Genomic DNA, 16,312 nt, shown 5'->3' on the forward strand with positions numbered 1-16,312 from the left:
GTTGGAGGCAGGGGGTGATTGGAAGCACTGCAGAGGGGGATGGTGGAACCACAGAGGGTGGGGATGGAGACAGGGGTTGTTGGTGGCACCGCAGGGGGGGGGGGGAAGCAGGGGGGGATTGGAGGCAGGGGGCCTAAGGGAGATTGGAGGCAGGGGGAGATTGGAGGCAGGGGGTGTTAGTGGCAGGGGGTGATTGGAGGCAGGGGGTGTTGGTGGCACTGCAGAGGGAGATGATGGCACCGCAGAGGGTGGGGATGGAGACAGGGGTTGCTGGTGGCACCGCAGAGGGGGATGGAGGCAGGGGACGATGGAGGCAGGGGGTGATTGGAGGCAGGGGGCCTGGGGGAGATTGGAGGCAGGGGAAGATTGTGGCACCGCAGAGGGGGGTGAAGGCAGGGGGTGTTGGTGGTAGAGGGGGATGGAGACAGGGGGTGATGTGACTAAATAATTTGCCCTAGAAAATAACAAAAATATGTTTTTTTACCTTAATATCTACCTTAAATCACATTGCTATTTGCCTAGCGTACTTGTTTATAGCCTAAATACTGAAATTTGCCCCTAAAAATAAAATTTAGTAACTTTTGTGAAATGTCAGTAAAAAGGTGGCTGTGCCAGTAAATTTCAGGTGTGGTGCCAGTAAATTTCAATCTGGTAGGTTGGCAACACTGGCCTGCATGCCTCTACATGGATCACCCTGGGTGGCTGAAGATGGCCCTCAACATGGGTATACAGATCAGTACACAGGTGTGAAGAAGGCCAAACATGACAACTGGATTAACTAGCATGTTTAGAAAGCCAAGCTAGCAATGGTAGACTACTCTTTTGACTTCAGAAACTCCCTCTCCTTGCACCCAAAATATTTATTTATTGGTCAATTCTCATATACATAGGTGCCATTGCCTTTTTTCCAGGGACAGCTCTTGGTTCTGTGTTTGGAGTTTTTTTTTTTTTTCATGAAAATTTCACTTTTTTAAATTCTAACCAATGAAGCCACAACCATATCATTACTTATTTCTGTCTTTTAAATTCATATTGTATCATCAACAGTGGTAAAGCTGAGTATATTCTGAACTGCCTTTCCGCTGGGCAGTATTTCTCAGCAAAGTGGCCGTGGAAATTATTGTTGGTGTTGACAGATACTATCAACAATTACAGACAATTTTCCAAACATACAACAGTTCAGTCTTCACAAATCTACAGATGTATTTGCTTAAATATAGAGCGCAATGGGACAAATTAATTAAAATTGTTAAATATAGAGCAACTTTTTTCCATACTAAGGCCCCTTTCACACTGGGGCAAGATGCGGTCTGAATTGCAGCGGAATTGCGGTGGTATTCGGCCGCTAGCAGTGCGGTATTAACCCCCACTAGCGGCCGGAAAAGCATTAATACCGCCGGCAATGCGCCTCTGCAGAGGCGCATTGCCGGCAGTATTACGGGGGTGTCCCATTGTTTTCAATGGGAAGGAGCGGTAAACACGCCGCTCCTCTCACCACTCCAAAGATGCTGCTTGCAGGAGATTATTTTTTTCTCCCGCCAGCGCATCGCCTCAGTGTGAAAGCCCTCGGGCTTTCACATTGAAAATGCTGGGGCAGGAGTATTTCAGGCGTTATTTATGCGCTATTTTTAGCGCTAAAACGCCTGAAATACACCTCAGTGTGAAAGGGGCCCTACCAATCGTTTTTTCCCCCCATGAATCAGGAGTTTACTCAAGCCTACAAATTGGGACTTAGGACCAGTTCACACCACAATTTCTGCATTCCGGATGCTTTTTGAAGCATTGCGTTTTGAAGCATCCTGAATGCGTTATGAAGAGCGTTGGTGCATTTTTTTCCACCTCTTTTTTTATTTAACCACTTGAGATCTGCGCTATGGTCGAAAGACGTCCACAGCGCGGCTCTCAAGTGCCGGGTGGACGTCCCTGGACGTCCTGTTGTTGTTGTTCCCTGTGCGCGCCACTGGGGGCGCGCGGCGGGGAAACAACGTGCCCGGCGCATCGTTCGGGAGCCGATGCGAGTGCCTGACGGCCGCGATGTCCGCCAGACACACGCGATCGTCGTTTACACAGCAGGACATGGAGCTCTGTGTGTAAACACAGAGCTCCACGTCCTGTCAGGGAGAGAGGAGACCGATCTGTGTCCCTTAACATAGGGACACAGCATCGGTCACCTCCCCCAGTCAGTCCCCTCCCCCCACACAGTAAGAACACAATGAGGGAATACATTTAACCCCTTCCTCACCCCCTAGTGTTAACCCCTTCACTGCCAGTCACATGTATACAGTAATTAGTGCATTTTTATAGCACTGATCGCTGTATAAATGTGAATGGTCCCAAAATTGTGTCAAAAGTGTCCGATACGTCCGCCGCAATATCGCAGCCCTGACAAAAAAATCGCAAATCGCCGCCATTACAAGTGAAAAAAAAAAAAAAAATCATAAATCTATCCCCCATTTTGTAGGCGCTATAACTTTTGCGCAAACCAGTCGCTTATTGCGATTTTTTATTTTTTTTTACAAAAATACGTAGAAAAATACGTATCGGCCTTAAGTGAGAAAAAAATAGTTTTTTTTAAAAAAAAATTGGGACATTTATTATAGCAACAAGTAAAAAATATATATATATATTTTTAAATTGTCGCTCTTTTTTTGTTTATCGCGCAAAAAATAAAAACCGCAGAGGTGATCAAATACCACCAAAATAAAGCTCTATTTGTGGGGAAAAAAGGGCGTCAATTTTGTTTGGGAGCCACGTCGCACGACCGCGCAAATGTCAGTTAAAGCGACGCAGTGCCGGAAGCTGAAATTTCGCCTGGGTACGAAGGGGGTTTATGTGCCCAGTAAGCAAGTGGTTAATCATAATTCAGGACGTGTGCATTCCAGTGCCTTTTTGATCCGTTTTTTTATGTGTTCCATGCAGAAAAAATGCAGTGTTCCAATTTTTCTCACTACTAGAATGCACTGCACTGGTGTGAACTTGGGCCATTGGAATACTTAGAAAATACTGTGCATGCTTTTGCTTCAGATTAATAATGCACTGTCTGGACTGCATCTGGTTTAAGTAAACCCTTAGGCTGGATTCACACCTATGCAGTTTTTGTGCTTTTTTGCATTTTGCAGATTTGGACTACAGTCCATTTAACATGGTTTTCTATTTAACACGTTCTGTATCGATAATCTGCCAAATGCATAGGTGTGAATCCAGCCTTGAGCCTAGGTTCACACTGCTGCGAATTCAAAATCGCGGTAAAATGCGATTTCGCGGCTGCGATTTTGCCGCGATTTCGGCCGCAATTTAATGTAAATCGCGGCCCGAAATCGCAAAAAGTAGTACAGGAACTACTTTTTGAAATCGCAGATGCGGCGTCGCACTGATTAGGACAGTGCCATTGCCGACAATTGCCGCCGATTTGAGATGCGATTTGACATGTCAAATCGCATCTCAAATCGTTCCAAATCGTACCCAGTGTGAACCAGGGCTAAGGCTGTGTTTTTTACCCCTAGCTCAAGTCCCACCAATGATACCTGTTTTGCAGGTAACCTGCTGTATGCACTGGTAATGTAATATTTATTTATTTATTTTTATTTTTAGAACTAGGACTTCTATGTATAGGGGATCTATAACTGATTTCATAAGGCATAAGCCATCATTTTTGAATTGATACCTCCAAAGAGTTAATGGGTGTAACATATAACGAGTATGAATTGACCACACATGTGGTGTCTCTTTAGCTTATATTAAGTCTCCTCAGGGAAGGAGGAGGTATAAGACTTATAAGCAAGCATTGTTTGGCTTTTGTGGCAGAGCAGAAACAATGGCGCAGAATGGTACCAGTCTCCAAAAGGATGTTGACACAAAGGTAAGCAACTGAGCCCAAATAGTCTCAATGGCAGGGTTATGGCTTTACATTCAATTAGACCTAGAAAAGTGCAGTGAAGTTTCCTCTTGTGTATAGTCTGACATAGAAGGTTGTGCTATGTACTTCTTGGTGTATTGTTAACTGCTATAGCTTATACTAATCGCATATTTATGCTTTTATACAAGCCTCAGCCAACATTTGTATGTAGTCTAATATAGGAAGATTAAAAAAAATGCAGCGTTAAACCCAAAAGCAAACCTTTTTAATATATTGCAGCTTAACCATTCTTGGATGAGATGGCTGCATTAGCTTTCTTTTATATTCACCTGGGGATCCAGTAAGTCTTTCAACAGCGCAAATTGTATGGCAGATGTAAAAGTTTGAGACAAGCTGTTTACTGACAAAGTTCAAACCATTTATCACTGGTAGTGTGTGAGCGCCAATCTAACTGGATTGAATAAAGTAAAACTAGGGGCCTCTTGGTTGGTCATTTGTAACATCACTTCTGTTAGCTTGTGTGTCCATGAGCATTTACAGGCTGGGGGGAAAAAAATCTAAAGCGGCTTCAGAAGAGGATATTTTGAACTGAAATAAAATTGCTTGATGTGCCTAGGGTTTGCCATACATTATACAACCACCTTGTGCAATTGTCATTTAGATTTACCCAAACCATATGAGGTCAAATCTTAAGGGTGCTTGGGCGTTGGTGGTGCTTTACTGTTTTTGCGTCTGCTAGTGGGGTGCTTTTAACCCCTGCTAGCGGCTAAAAAAGGGTTAAAAGTGGTGGTTTGGCATCGCTCCTAAAGAGCTGTTTGCTGGACTTTTTTATGCCCTGCCAGCACAGTGCCCCAGTGTGAAAGCACTCAGGCTTTCACACTGGGATTGCAGCTGAGGTTTTTTTTTTTTTTTTGTGCTAAAGTGCCTGGAAAAATGCCTCCAGTGTGACTGGGGGTCTAACACTTGCAATAGGTATGCAATCAGGCTTTTCTTTCCCCAGCCTTTCTTTTGCCAGGCATTACGCAAAAATGCCCTGTGTGCATGAGACCTAAAATTTGCATATATATATATATATATATATATATATATATATATATATATATATATATATATATATATATATATATATATATATATATATATATATATATATATATATATATTAAAAAGAAATTATGAGACATTTGAAGGCTATAACAATAAAGGCCAGAAATCTGACCTATAAGGTTTCTGTAAATTTGGTGGAATGCACAACAGTAGTAGAACAGGGCCCTTCTGCATTCAGAGCTTCTGCCTTAATCACAGCCTAGCCCTTTTTTACATGAAGCTACAGTTGTGGTGGCAATTGGTTTTGAGTGTTAACTTTTTTGGGTTTGCAATAAGTTGAGGTCCAGTTTAGATTTGCGCTGTTGCTCATTGACCTCAATGGGCTGCTAATGCACCGACAGTCACGAATATCAGATGTGCTACAAATGTTTAACCCAGCATCTAGTTGTGTTGTCCAAAATGACTGGAAATGCATGCAACATGCACATAGGTAAATGGGGGGGGGGGGGGGGGGGGGGGGGGGGCCTAATCCTATAACCAATGTTGGTAGCATGGGATGCCTTTTTTATAGTAGTGCAATATTTAAACCTTACAAAAAATGATTCTCTGAGAATTGTAATTGCAGGCATGTGTGACCTCTAGTGGCTGTTCTGCAATATACATTGTTTCTCTTCTACAGTGCACCACCTAGGAAATGCATTAAAATGGCTGTAATGTGTGAGAAATTGTAGCTGGTTTCTCAAGTTTAATCATTTTATTGGGTGGGGAGGAGGCAAAGTTTGACTTTTGGCAATGGTTAAAAAAAAAAAAAAAAAAAATTGGGTTGATTTTGCTTAACTTGTTTAAATTGCTTATTGTAGAGAAGCATGGGAATATGTGCAGTGTTGACTATTTTGCGCTAAAAACTCACTTTTCTTCTCTTGTAACTCAAAGCCAGAAGAAACCACAGAGAATGTTGTTGAAGACTCAAAGCCAGAAGAAACCAAGAATGGCGTTGAAGACTCAAAGCCAGAAGAAACCGCAGAGAATGGTGTTGAAGACTCAAAGGTAAATATGGGAAAACCCTGTTTGGTACAACGGAAGCTTGTAAAAATACTTGGCACTGTATTCTAGAGACATCTGCCTGTGATTGTAACCAGGGCTGTATTTAATATTTGACCCTGGGCATACATTTTCTGGGGGGGGGGGGGGGCTTTATTCAGCTTTGCTCTGAGACATGCAATAAATGGCAGCTAGACTCAATCTATTTACTGGATCAGGCAGCAATTGGTTGCCAGAGGTTAGTGTATCATTACTGTTCACTGACTGATTGCGGCTCACTGATTAGTTGCTAGAGGTTATAGCGCATGATTTCTGCTTATTGTTTGCTAAATGACTGTATCAATACTGCTCACGGATTGGTTGCTAGTGGTTACAGCACATCTCCTTGCTGCTGGCACCCAATGGACTAGGGAGGTGAGGGGACCCATTAATAGACAGAAAACTCCTAGGGATGCTGGGATCAGTGGCAGTGCTGTTGGGGCAAGTATGAGGTAGCTGATTTGGGCCCCACAACAATGACAGTGCTCAGGGTAGCTGCCCCTTTTGCCCTGCCTGGGTCACTTCACAGTAAGAGCTGTGGTATAGACTCCCTTGAGCTGGTCCTGGCCCACTCATTGGCTTTTTTTTCATAAAAATGCCTAGATTTTTTCCTAGATGCTCATAATATAACTAGATACTATCATTTATAAGTAAGTTTATCTAGGGAATACCCAATTGCCTGTTTGGTCAAGTGTGTGTGTACTGTTTGTGGCTGACCACTGTACCTACCTTTTTTGCTGGGCTCAGCACTGTTGGGTGACCCAGCAGATGTTACCAAAAAATGTCTCGAACAGATCAGCATTTGGCAGAGCCGTGCCCATGCTAGTTTGTAGGGTGTGTCAATTTTGTAGACCATCTCTCGGCGCATGGCTTAAAGCTGAAGCCTGCTGCCTATCCAGCCTGGCGCTCCAGTCTGATTCCTTTACTTTATTTGTAAACATCTTTTAGGACGTTATTCTGAATGTAGTGTCTCTGTACTTGCGTTACAGCACATATCTTGTATAGTGGTGAAATTAAATGATACAAATGTCACGGGTTGCTTGCTTACACTAATCCTCATGCGTATCTTTGTTGTACTGTAACAATTTTGTACAGATCCCCCCCCCCCCCCCCCCACAATTTCTTGTCTTAACAAAAATGTGACACTGCTACAGATTGCTATTAGCACAGATGGTGACCTTGACAACTTGTGCAGATCAGTACCACTTTGTTTGCCCTTTGATGCAGGTACTGGAATAAAATCAAATTCCTTCTAGTATTAAAACTGTTCAGTCCTCCCCCACCCCCGACCACATTAAGATCATGTACTGTACACAAACCTTTTCTCAGACTACTTTGTAAACAAATCCACAATGTGGCTTGGCTCACACCTCCCTCTTCCAGACAAGTGTGATCTGGGGGGGGAGTGGATGCATCCACATCCTGCGCACTCAAGCAACCGCTTGTAGGAGAGTCTGAAGAGCTGCTGGGGGAGGTACAGGGGGTGGAGAGTGCAGTCCTGAAGCTTCTGAGCAGTAATTAATGCTTGGAATGGTTGTGAGTTGTCCTGACCACGGCTCTGGTTACCCAAGGTGCGCTTGGCCTCGAGTCTAATTTCTTGGGGGGGAGGGGGTTCAGTTGCCCCCCCCCAAGGTCCACCCCTGATGTCAATACAGCTGGAACCCTTCACCCCTACAGCCAACCATATCCTGAAGTTGAAAATTTGTGGGGAGATACCCAAAACATTTCAAAATGTGTTGCTTTCATTCCTCAGGGTGTACAATGAAGGGGTTGTGTAGCTATAAAATGTAAAATTCACAAGATCTTGGAAGTCTCAGTTAATGCTCGATGAGAATGAAGTTGCAAAATATACAGCTTTCTCCACAACAAAATCAATATGCTACCATGCACCTGTCCAACACCAGGTTTCCACCACTCCTCAATTGGAGGAAGACACTGAGGCTGCTGGAGGTATCAAGACATCAAAGTGGATGCCATAAATGTGGCACTTTATTTAAGACCTTTGTCTGAATAGTACTACAAAAAAGGGGGAGGGCGTTGGAAATGCCTACCCCCAACTAAGTGGAGCAACCATGCACACTAGAGCCAACAAAGTGCACTAGTTGGCAGTAGCTAATGGTAAAGGTCACAGGGCGAAAGCAAGTCATTAAATGTATGCCAGAGTACAAAGGTAAAAAAAATCTATCTGAAAGTGTCAAGTTCTTGCCTATGGAGCAGAGTACATGTCGCACTTCTTTAAGGGCCATATAGGGTGACGGGCAGGAGAACTTGCAGTGTTTTTATAAGTGAGACTCCCTTATTGTTTCCAACCGCCATGGGATTCCTGCCAAACAGAGGGGCAGGGGATCACCTGTGCATGCCAGCCTGCATATCCGTCATGGCCTTACAAACTTCTGGCATGTGGCAAGTAGGGTGACCACATTTCCAAACTACCATTCAGGGACACCCCCTTCCCAAAAATCGGCTTGTGCTGTAATGAATCGCAGAACAGTGATTGGACACAAGTCGATTTATGATTTCTCTAATCACAAGCGGGGTATGTGCTCCTCCAGGCATTCCCAGCCAGGGCAAGTACTGTCAGTGAGTAAAGCAGTGATGTGGCGGGCATTTTTGGGGCATCAGATTGGCCTGGGGGGTAGCTGTGTCAGTTTCATTCCGAGACACTATTTGTCCTGGAATGAATGTGCCCGGGACTGTCCCGGCCAATCTGGGACACGTGGTCACCCTAGTGGCAAGACCTCACACTACCAAACTTGCTTCAGTAACTGGACTCTAGGTGTGCAAACTGACTCGAATGGCCTTCGTTGCAGGAATTGGTTTATGGATTCACTTTTCCCCCAGCATTGTGAATGTTTAATGGATGTCTTCATTAAAGACACTAGAAATTTATCGGCTTAAGCACATTATCTGTACACTGGCAGCTGCAGAAAAGGTCTATTGCCTTCATGCATAGAATGCATGAAGATAAAACCTTGAGCCTTTAGAACCACTTTAAATCCAGCATGTCAGTTTGGCCATAGTTGAAAGTGGCTTGCAGGAGCTATAAAACCAACATTACAGTATTTAGTCAGCTGAACTTGTCTCGTAGATTAATGAGAGCCTTCAGACCTGCATGTTGGTTCCAGCTGGATATTTGTAGTGACTAGGAACTTCATGTTTTACCTGCCAGAAATAAAAACTGCAGGCATTTGTCAAATGCATATTGTGTACCATAAACTAGTATAATGTAATTTCTTTCTCCTGATATTTTGGCTTTTCTCTTTAACAAGGAGACGAATGCAAGCCCGCAAAATTCCAGTGGTGTGCGCACAATGGTAAGATTTCTGTCTCATTAAGTTATACATTGTAGTGGGATAGGCTGGCTTAACCGGGAAGGTGGGGGTTCAGTTTTTCCCTTTGCTGTAGCAAATTGGAGCATGTTTTGGTGTGTGTGTGTGTGTATTATAAACGGTGATCCAGTAGAAAAGTCCATTGCACACAGTACAAAGTTGTGGATAGCAAGTCCAACAAAAATCCGTGTCGGGTATGTAAGATAAAATAAGTGCTTGAAAACCTAGAATCTTCAGTGATGACACCTGCGTGTCTGCAAGCCGCTCACCTAGCTCCCATAAGGTATATATGGTCTCGGGTGCAGGATGCAATGATCTCTTCCTGTTTATGGTGGTCTTGGTCAACTCTCAATAGTGAGTGTGATCATAGAAAGGCTCATGGCACAATTCCGTATGATGGACAAGAGAAATGGTTGGCAGCTGACCCAACAGATGCCCTCACCTTTTGAGGCTATAACAGGGACCACAATTCACAAACGCTGAGTTCGTAAGCCTCTGCATAAAGTCCTTACTCTACCTTGAAATCCAAACTCCCTCCAGCGCAGGCTCTACTAATATATATATATATAATTAGTAGAGCCTGCGCTGGAGGGAGTTTGGATGCAATCTGTTCCTGGGTGGCTATCCATCTATGAAGGCATGGTAGCCATTTAGGCTTTTCTTCAAAAAAAATTCCCAGCCTGCACACACTTGTGTTTACAGGAAGTTACAAGGACTTTGAATTTCTGGCAAAAATTGTATTTTATGTAGTTTCTGAAAGAATGCAGCTGCCACATTTTGAAGAGCTACGAAGTTTTGGTTTACCATCTAATACTTCTGATTCAGTTCCAAAAACTCGGACATGCAGCACAAACTTTTACAATAGATACTTGTCCATTACAAATCCCAATAATTCAAAGTCGGTGGGAATTTATTCATGACTGAACAAGCACCATGTTTCTCAGTACTCCTAATGTTCAGGCACTATATGGACTGCCAACATATGGCAGTCTGTAATGAATGTTGGCCCTATGCAGCTAGAGGGAAACCAAAACACTGGGGATGGCATTGTACAAAAGATTCCACATAATCCAGCGCTGGGGGGGGGGGGGTGATGGCTACAAGCCACTTAAGGCTGCATCTGCTGGCAGTTTGAAGTTAAATGTCTGGTCTATTGAGGGGCCTCTCCACATCGCTGACCCTTACAGGTTCCATTCGTGGTCTGTCATATCTTCCATTTGGTGGATGCCCATGCAACATCTGGCACCTATAAACCTTTTTAGTTGCACCAGCCTTGATATGCCCGAGTCAGCCTGCTGAGGTTTGGGTGAGACTGAAGTTCAATATCAAGCATGATGTTTAACATTCACCCTTGGTGAAAGTAATTCTGTGAAATTTAAATATATATAAAAAAATTACCAAGTACGTACAATGGCTCAAATGAGATTCATAAATGCCAATGTGAAAAGTTGGGGAACTGATCAAATATATATGAAATCAGTGGCTGTATATATTCAAGAGTCCATATAAAAAGTGCCCACGATATGGAACCCCATAAATCTTTCAATACTCTGAAGCCAGGAAAATCGATGGCACTTACCAGATTCGTAGGATCTCCTATTGTAGAGATCAGATGCCCGTGTATCAGCCTGCCGGCAGGCATACGATTCTCCCGTGGTTCAATTTAGGGTTTGTACTCCTTCAGTTGCAGTAGGATATTTGGTTTTAAATAGACTTCCAGACAATCATCCTAGGTTCCAGATAGTCCTGGATGGGTCTTGTTCAGTAGAGGACAAGAGGATTTCATGGTGTAATATGTCCCAAAACGAGCCAGGTGAACTTGCCTGTGTGTATCTCCAGACCCCCCACCTTTTCTCTGGAAAATGTTAGCTTGTATCTAATGCCTCTCAATCTAAAACCATTCATATTGATTTCTGCTTTTTGATTCTCTGAATTTGATTTTTGGCCACCCATGTTTCTTTCAGGCAAAGTCCTCTGTGCCAGCCAAGAACCAAGGCTTTATTAAGTCTCTCCTCATAAGGATCTCTCGCATCTGGCCTTTGAAATATGTGGTAAGGACAAATGACTTTTTTTTTTTGGCGGGGAGGGGCATGTAAGGATCAGACCAGTTTCAGAATTTAAAAACTGGCTGTCCTTTTGCTTCCCATCCAAGTTAAGGTTCATCGCATCTAGCAAGTAGTGTGTGTGTGTGTGTGCATGAATCTAACCCTTCATTCTGAACTGACATATATGTGAATTCTTGCAAACAGTTGGTGATTTGGCAACTATCACTAACAAAACCAGTGTGGAATTTGTGTGTCCGTCCTTGTATCAAATTATCTATGCAGCTCAGTAATTCTATTAAATAAATGTTTTGCTTTTAAATGTTGACACTGTTTGCTATGTGTTTTTTAATTTTTCCTTTCTTTTCTCAGTTTGTAATGCTGAGAAAAATTGCAGCCTTTGCTGGCTTCCCTGAAGTGGAAAGTATTGGTATTGCTGATCAGATGCAGTCTCCCAGAAGACGTTTCTTGAGTGGCAAAAAGAGAATTGGGCGCTTGGCTAGACTTATTCTTTTGCTCACTCCATACAGACTACAGTGTGCCTTGGGGTATCATGCTGCAGAAAATATAGGAAATGCTGAAGTCTCTGATGGTAAGACATGCATGACTAGGGGGTTGGAGTAATGCAATATGGAAAGTGTACAAACAGAAGCTTTTACTTACAGAGATTAGGAAATCTCCTTTAAAGCCACATGGGAAAGGGAGCAAGCGAAAACAAGATGACATTGAGGTCGAAGAGGAGTATCACAGTTGGGTAACCTTTATGGCTGAAGACCTACCAGATGAGGATCAAGAGGATGACCCTACATATGAGGCAAGTTATTTACAAAATTAACTTGCTCTGTTGTGAAATCCAAAAATGCTCCACTGGTAAAGGCATTATGAAGGGATAAAAAAGATATTAAAGTTTCCTATTTCCTAATGCGTAGGTGTATATAACATAAAATAAAAGTGACTATGCCCAAACAATGCTGTCAGTGGTTTATAAATAAGCTGTCCGATTTATTTAATAAAACATTTTTTATATATATATTTTTTTTTACATGAGTCAAGTGTGTTTTTTTTTTTTTTTTTCTTTCATGTAGTTGATCCTTTTTGATAGGATAATCCCATAGAAGCTGCTAGCTTTCACCAACACCTCAGTGCTCACAGAACTCTCACCTAATTGGGTATACAATATGGGTTAGGTGGTCATCCATCCCGACTTGCGTATGGAGATGAAGTAGACAAAAAGCCTCCAATAGTGTAGTACCATTATAAAATAACTGCATCTCACTACAGCAAGCTGTGCACAAATGGATAAAAACAGTGTTTTCTGCCTCTTGTGTCACTTCTGGTCTGTCTACTCTGGCCACACCCTACGCATCACGTGACTTCTTCAGGGGACTGAAGTCGCGTAATTTAGGGTGTGGTCAGAGTACACAGAAGACTGGAAGTGACATGAGTCTTAAAATATCGTTCTCTATTTGTGCACAGCTTGCTGTATTGGTATGTAAGCAGTTATTTTAATTATCTATTTTAATGATGCTAGACTATTAAAGGCTTTTTGTCTACGTCAGGATCTCTATCTGAGGAGTCTCTGGAGGGATAGACCACCTAACCCATATTGGATGTTGATCCACATGTATACCTACTGAGGTGGTGATGGCATAAAATTCTATCAAAAGGACTATATGAGAACTTGACTTTCACATTTTATATTGGACAGTTTATTTGCACATTTATTATCTGGTGGAAGCGCAAAGTTTTTTTTTTTTTTTTCTCCTTATGAAAGGATGCCATTGTTTATACTGTTATCAATGCTTTACCTTCAATTGAGTCATGAGGAAGACAAATGCCTCTAGAAGGTAGATCACATTTCTCTCATGACACTGATCTCTGGTATATTTTGGTCAATAAGTGTTCCAATTGTCTCTAGCCCAGTAAGTTTTCCAACTCTGACAGTGAAGAAAACCGATCCAAAAATGACACTGAAAGTGATTTGGAAGTAGAAGAGAAGGATGGCATGTTCATGCTGAAGGAATCTACACAAGTGAGTAGCAAAACTTAAACAAAACACTGCCATGTTCTGTACATGTCACACAAACAGAAGCGACTACCAAGAAACCAGGGTTTACAGGCTACAGGTGGGAAAAGTCAGTCTAAGATGCTTGGGCAAATCCACTTCGGGTTCACACATTGCACCTCACTTGCACGGCAGTTCACACTGCCATATGAAAACTGCTGGGATTGTCATTACAATGTTAATGACCCCCATTCTAGCTTGCATATCGCACTGCAAACTCAGTTTGGACATGAATTGAATAGGTGTGATCCGATTCTGGTGTGGACCAAAAAAAGGTCCTGTGCAAGTTTGGTCCAAAATGTGATATCGGCCATACTTTCTGTATGGTTGAAATTGCATGCGATTTGCACTGCAAATCTCATCCAATCTCGCATGTGTGAACCAGAACTCAGAGGTTAACGCCTGTGTGGGTTGCATCATCCCACCATTGGCTGAAGACAGGAACACAGATGGCTAAAGACAGGAGCTCACAGGACATCTGTGCTGGGATAGAGGAGAGCAGAAATTTGGCTTTACTTTAGGTGTGTTCCCCTCTCTAGAGTAAAACTAGTTTGAGGGGATGCAAACAAAGTGAGGTCTTGAATGGCTGTCTAAAATTTCACTTTAGTTGCGTTTCCAACTATAAATCATACGGGTTATAAATCATACTGGTTAACTAAATTTAGCACTTTATAAGATTCTGAGTGGGTGACTTTGCTTAAGTTGTAGCTTAAAAGCTGGGTAACCTCAAAGCGGAACTTCTCTAAATCATCTGACTTTTATTTATTTTTTTCCTCCTAGGACCCACCAGCCAATGAGGCACAAATACAAAATGGAGAAATTGAGCCAATCAATGAAGAGCAGAAAACTTCTGCAGGTCAGAAATCCAGTATCTTGTAGTTTTTGCTTTAGCACTGTTGGGCCTCTTGCACACTGCAGCTTGAAAAAGTGTGTGACTTGTGCCTCATGCACACAAAGGTACACAAATGTTTGTTACATATTTGAACTAGAATAAGTTACTGCGCAGATGCATACAAAAAGTTGATTGAACAGGAGTATGTGTAACTAAAGGTGAGGGGTTGGGGTGTTGTGCACGCTTCTCCCCATCTAGTTTTGGTTAGAGTAGATGGAGGGGGGAGATGTTTCCTTTTCTGCTTCTACTTTTAAGCAACTGAATGTAGTGCTGTACATGTGATTTTTTTTTTTTTTTCTCAACCTTTTGATAAAATATGGTAGTTGGTAAATGAGGTGTAGCTGTGGCATTCAATTGGCACAGCATGCGTTATCTAGTTCAGTAAATGAGCCAACTCTGGATTAGTAACTCAAATGGGGGGGGGGGGGGGGGGGGAAGTAACTCAAATCGTTATGCCAGACTGCCTTGGCAGGAAATGGGCTTCTAAGCCTCCTTGTGTTAGAAGTATTGTAATCTCGTACTGGCTTTTGTTGCCCAGATTAGAACCCTGACTAGCCTGGAATGATGTTTACAGGAATCTGGTTCACTATGGTATGTGGGGTCCCCCCATCTTGCATTACAAGGTGGGTCCAGATCCATTTTATGTGCATTGTAGTACGCACCGAGGACCTGGCTGTAGCTGGTATTGTGATCTAGCCTACCCAATAAACATTACAAAGGATGATATAAACCTTTTATATGTTCTTGAACACATAGTTTTGCTAATCTTGACTTGCAATTGTTAAAAAGCTGATGTCCCATGCAATTTGTATATTTAATTCAACCTACTGTGGCAAAATCTTAGACTTTTTTTTTTTTTTTTTTTCTTCTATTCTATAGAATGATCTACTAAACAAATCCAGCTGTGGCGTTCCTTAAACCTAATCTGCTTAGCCATGACTTGCTACCTGTAACTTTGCTACTATGTTAATAAATATTTTTCAATTTAGCATGGCTTCTTGAGTGGTGTGTGTATTATAATAAACGGCAAGATATACGTTCTGTTGGTGACCTAAAGCAAATCTGTCTATTGAAGTGTGGTTCTGGAAAATTACAATCAGTTGAGGTTTTTAATTCTGTTGTCACTTAATGGTGTACTAGCAAGAGGGCAAACAAGTGCTGCTAAGCTGAACACAGTAGGGTGCATTGGTTTAGTGAAGGAGTGCTGCTGAAGTGGGGAACATTGGGAGAGGTTTGAGGATGGAGGTCAGGCAGGGTTTGTGTGCAGCTGGTAGCCTAGTTGGCAAGTTTCAGGCACTGGTGTGTAGGATGAGTGAGTTGACCTGTGTTCAGTTTGCAGGCTATTTACCACCAACATAAGCTTTAATCTGACCACCCATTTTATTTTAGAGGCTAAAAGCGGCGCCCTAATCTTTAATGGGGGCTCAGAGTTTAAACTATGCTGTATAAATGTCAAAATTCACAAACCCCCCCCCCCCCTTGCATAAGTGTCTTTATCCTGAAGTTGGGTGACATGGTCACTAAAAACATAACACATGGTATAGTAACTGGAGAGTATGTAAGCAGTTTGAGGAGACTGCAATGTAAGGGGGAGCGACAAGGCAGTTTTATCAACAGGTTTCATAGACATATTGCGTAGACTTCATGGACACTCTGCCTCGCATCACTACCCCTTTTTGGTCAAGTATCTCTTCTATCCTCAACCCACATAGCTGACTTGTCCCTGTCATGTATTTAAGTATTGTGCTACATTAGCTGACTGGTTCTTCTCCACACATTTAAAAAATAATCCTAAAGGCACCTTTGGTCCTGCCCGCATACTAAACGTGGCATAGGCTACAATTGTACAGTGGGTTTTGCAATTATAGGAGTCGATTGCAAATTCTTCGAGGAATGAAAATGATTTCCACTAGGCATGTGCAAAAGGGAAAATTTCGTTTTAACTTGTTTATTTAATTCATTTCGTTAAGTTAGGTTCGTTACGTGTTAGTTTTCGGAATT

The 16,312-nt window shown here is 42.4% G+C and overlaps 1 protein-coding gene across 1 annotated transcript; it reads left to right on the plus strand.

The window, feature by feature from the left end:
• The first annotated feature begins 3,744 nt into the window (after window positions 1-3,744).
• On the plus strand, window positions 3,745-15,299 carry LOC120913323. Its single transcript, XM_040323194.1, has 9 exons — window positions 3,745-3,859; window positions 5,837-5,950; window positions 9,253-9,297; window positions 11,277-11,363; window positions 11,727-11,946; window positions 12,020-12,168; window positions 13,273-13,386; window positions 14,200-14,275; window positions 15,191-15,299. Exons 1-9 carry the CDS (start codon window positions 3,815-3,817, stop codon window positions 15,193-15,195), a joined length of 855 nt encoding a protein of 284 aa, XP_040179128.1. The 5' UTR covers window positions 3,745-3,814; the 3' UTR covers window positions 15,196-15,299.
• The last annotated feature ends 1,013 nt before the right edge of the window (window positions 15,300-16,312 follow it).

This window comes from Rana temporaria, chromosome 1 (genome assembly GCF_905171775.1).
Source record: "Rana temporaria chromosome 1, aRanTem1.1, whole genome shotgun sequence".
Taxonomy (NCBI): Eukaryota; Metazoa; Chordata; class Amphibia; order Anura; family Ranidae; genus Rana; species Rana temporaria.

What these genes read in the sequence shown, in the direction of transcription:
- LOC120913323 (XM_040323194.1), top strand. Translation starts at nt 3,815, where the DNA reads ATGGCGCAGAATGGTACCAGTCTCCAAAAGGATGTTGACACAAAG. An exon ending in CCAGTGGTGTGCGCACAATG is followed by an intron (nt 9,298 to 11,276) that starts GTAAGATTTCTG and finishes TGTTTCTTTCAG; the next exon opens with GCAAAGTCCTCTGTGCCAGC. An exon ending in AGGATGACCCTACATATGAG is followed by an intron (nt 12,169 to 13,272) that starts GCAAGTTATTTA and finishes AATTGTCTCTAG; the next exon opens with CCCAGTAAGTTTTCCAACTC.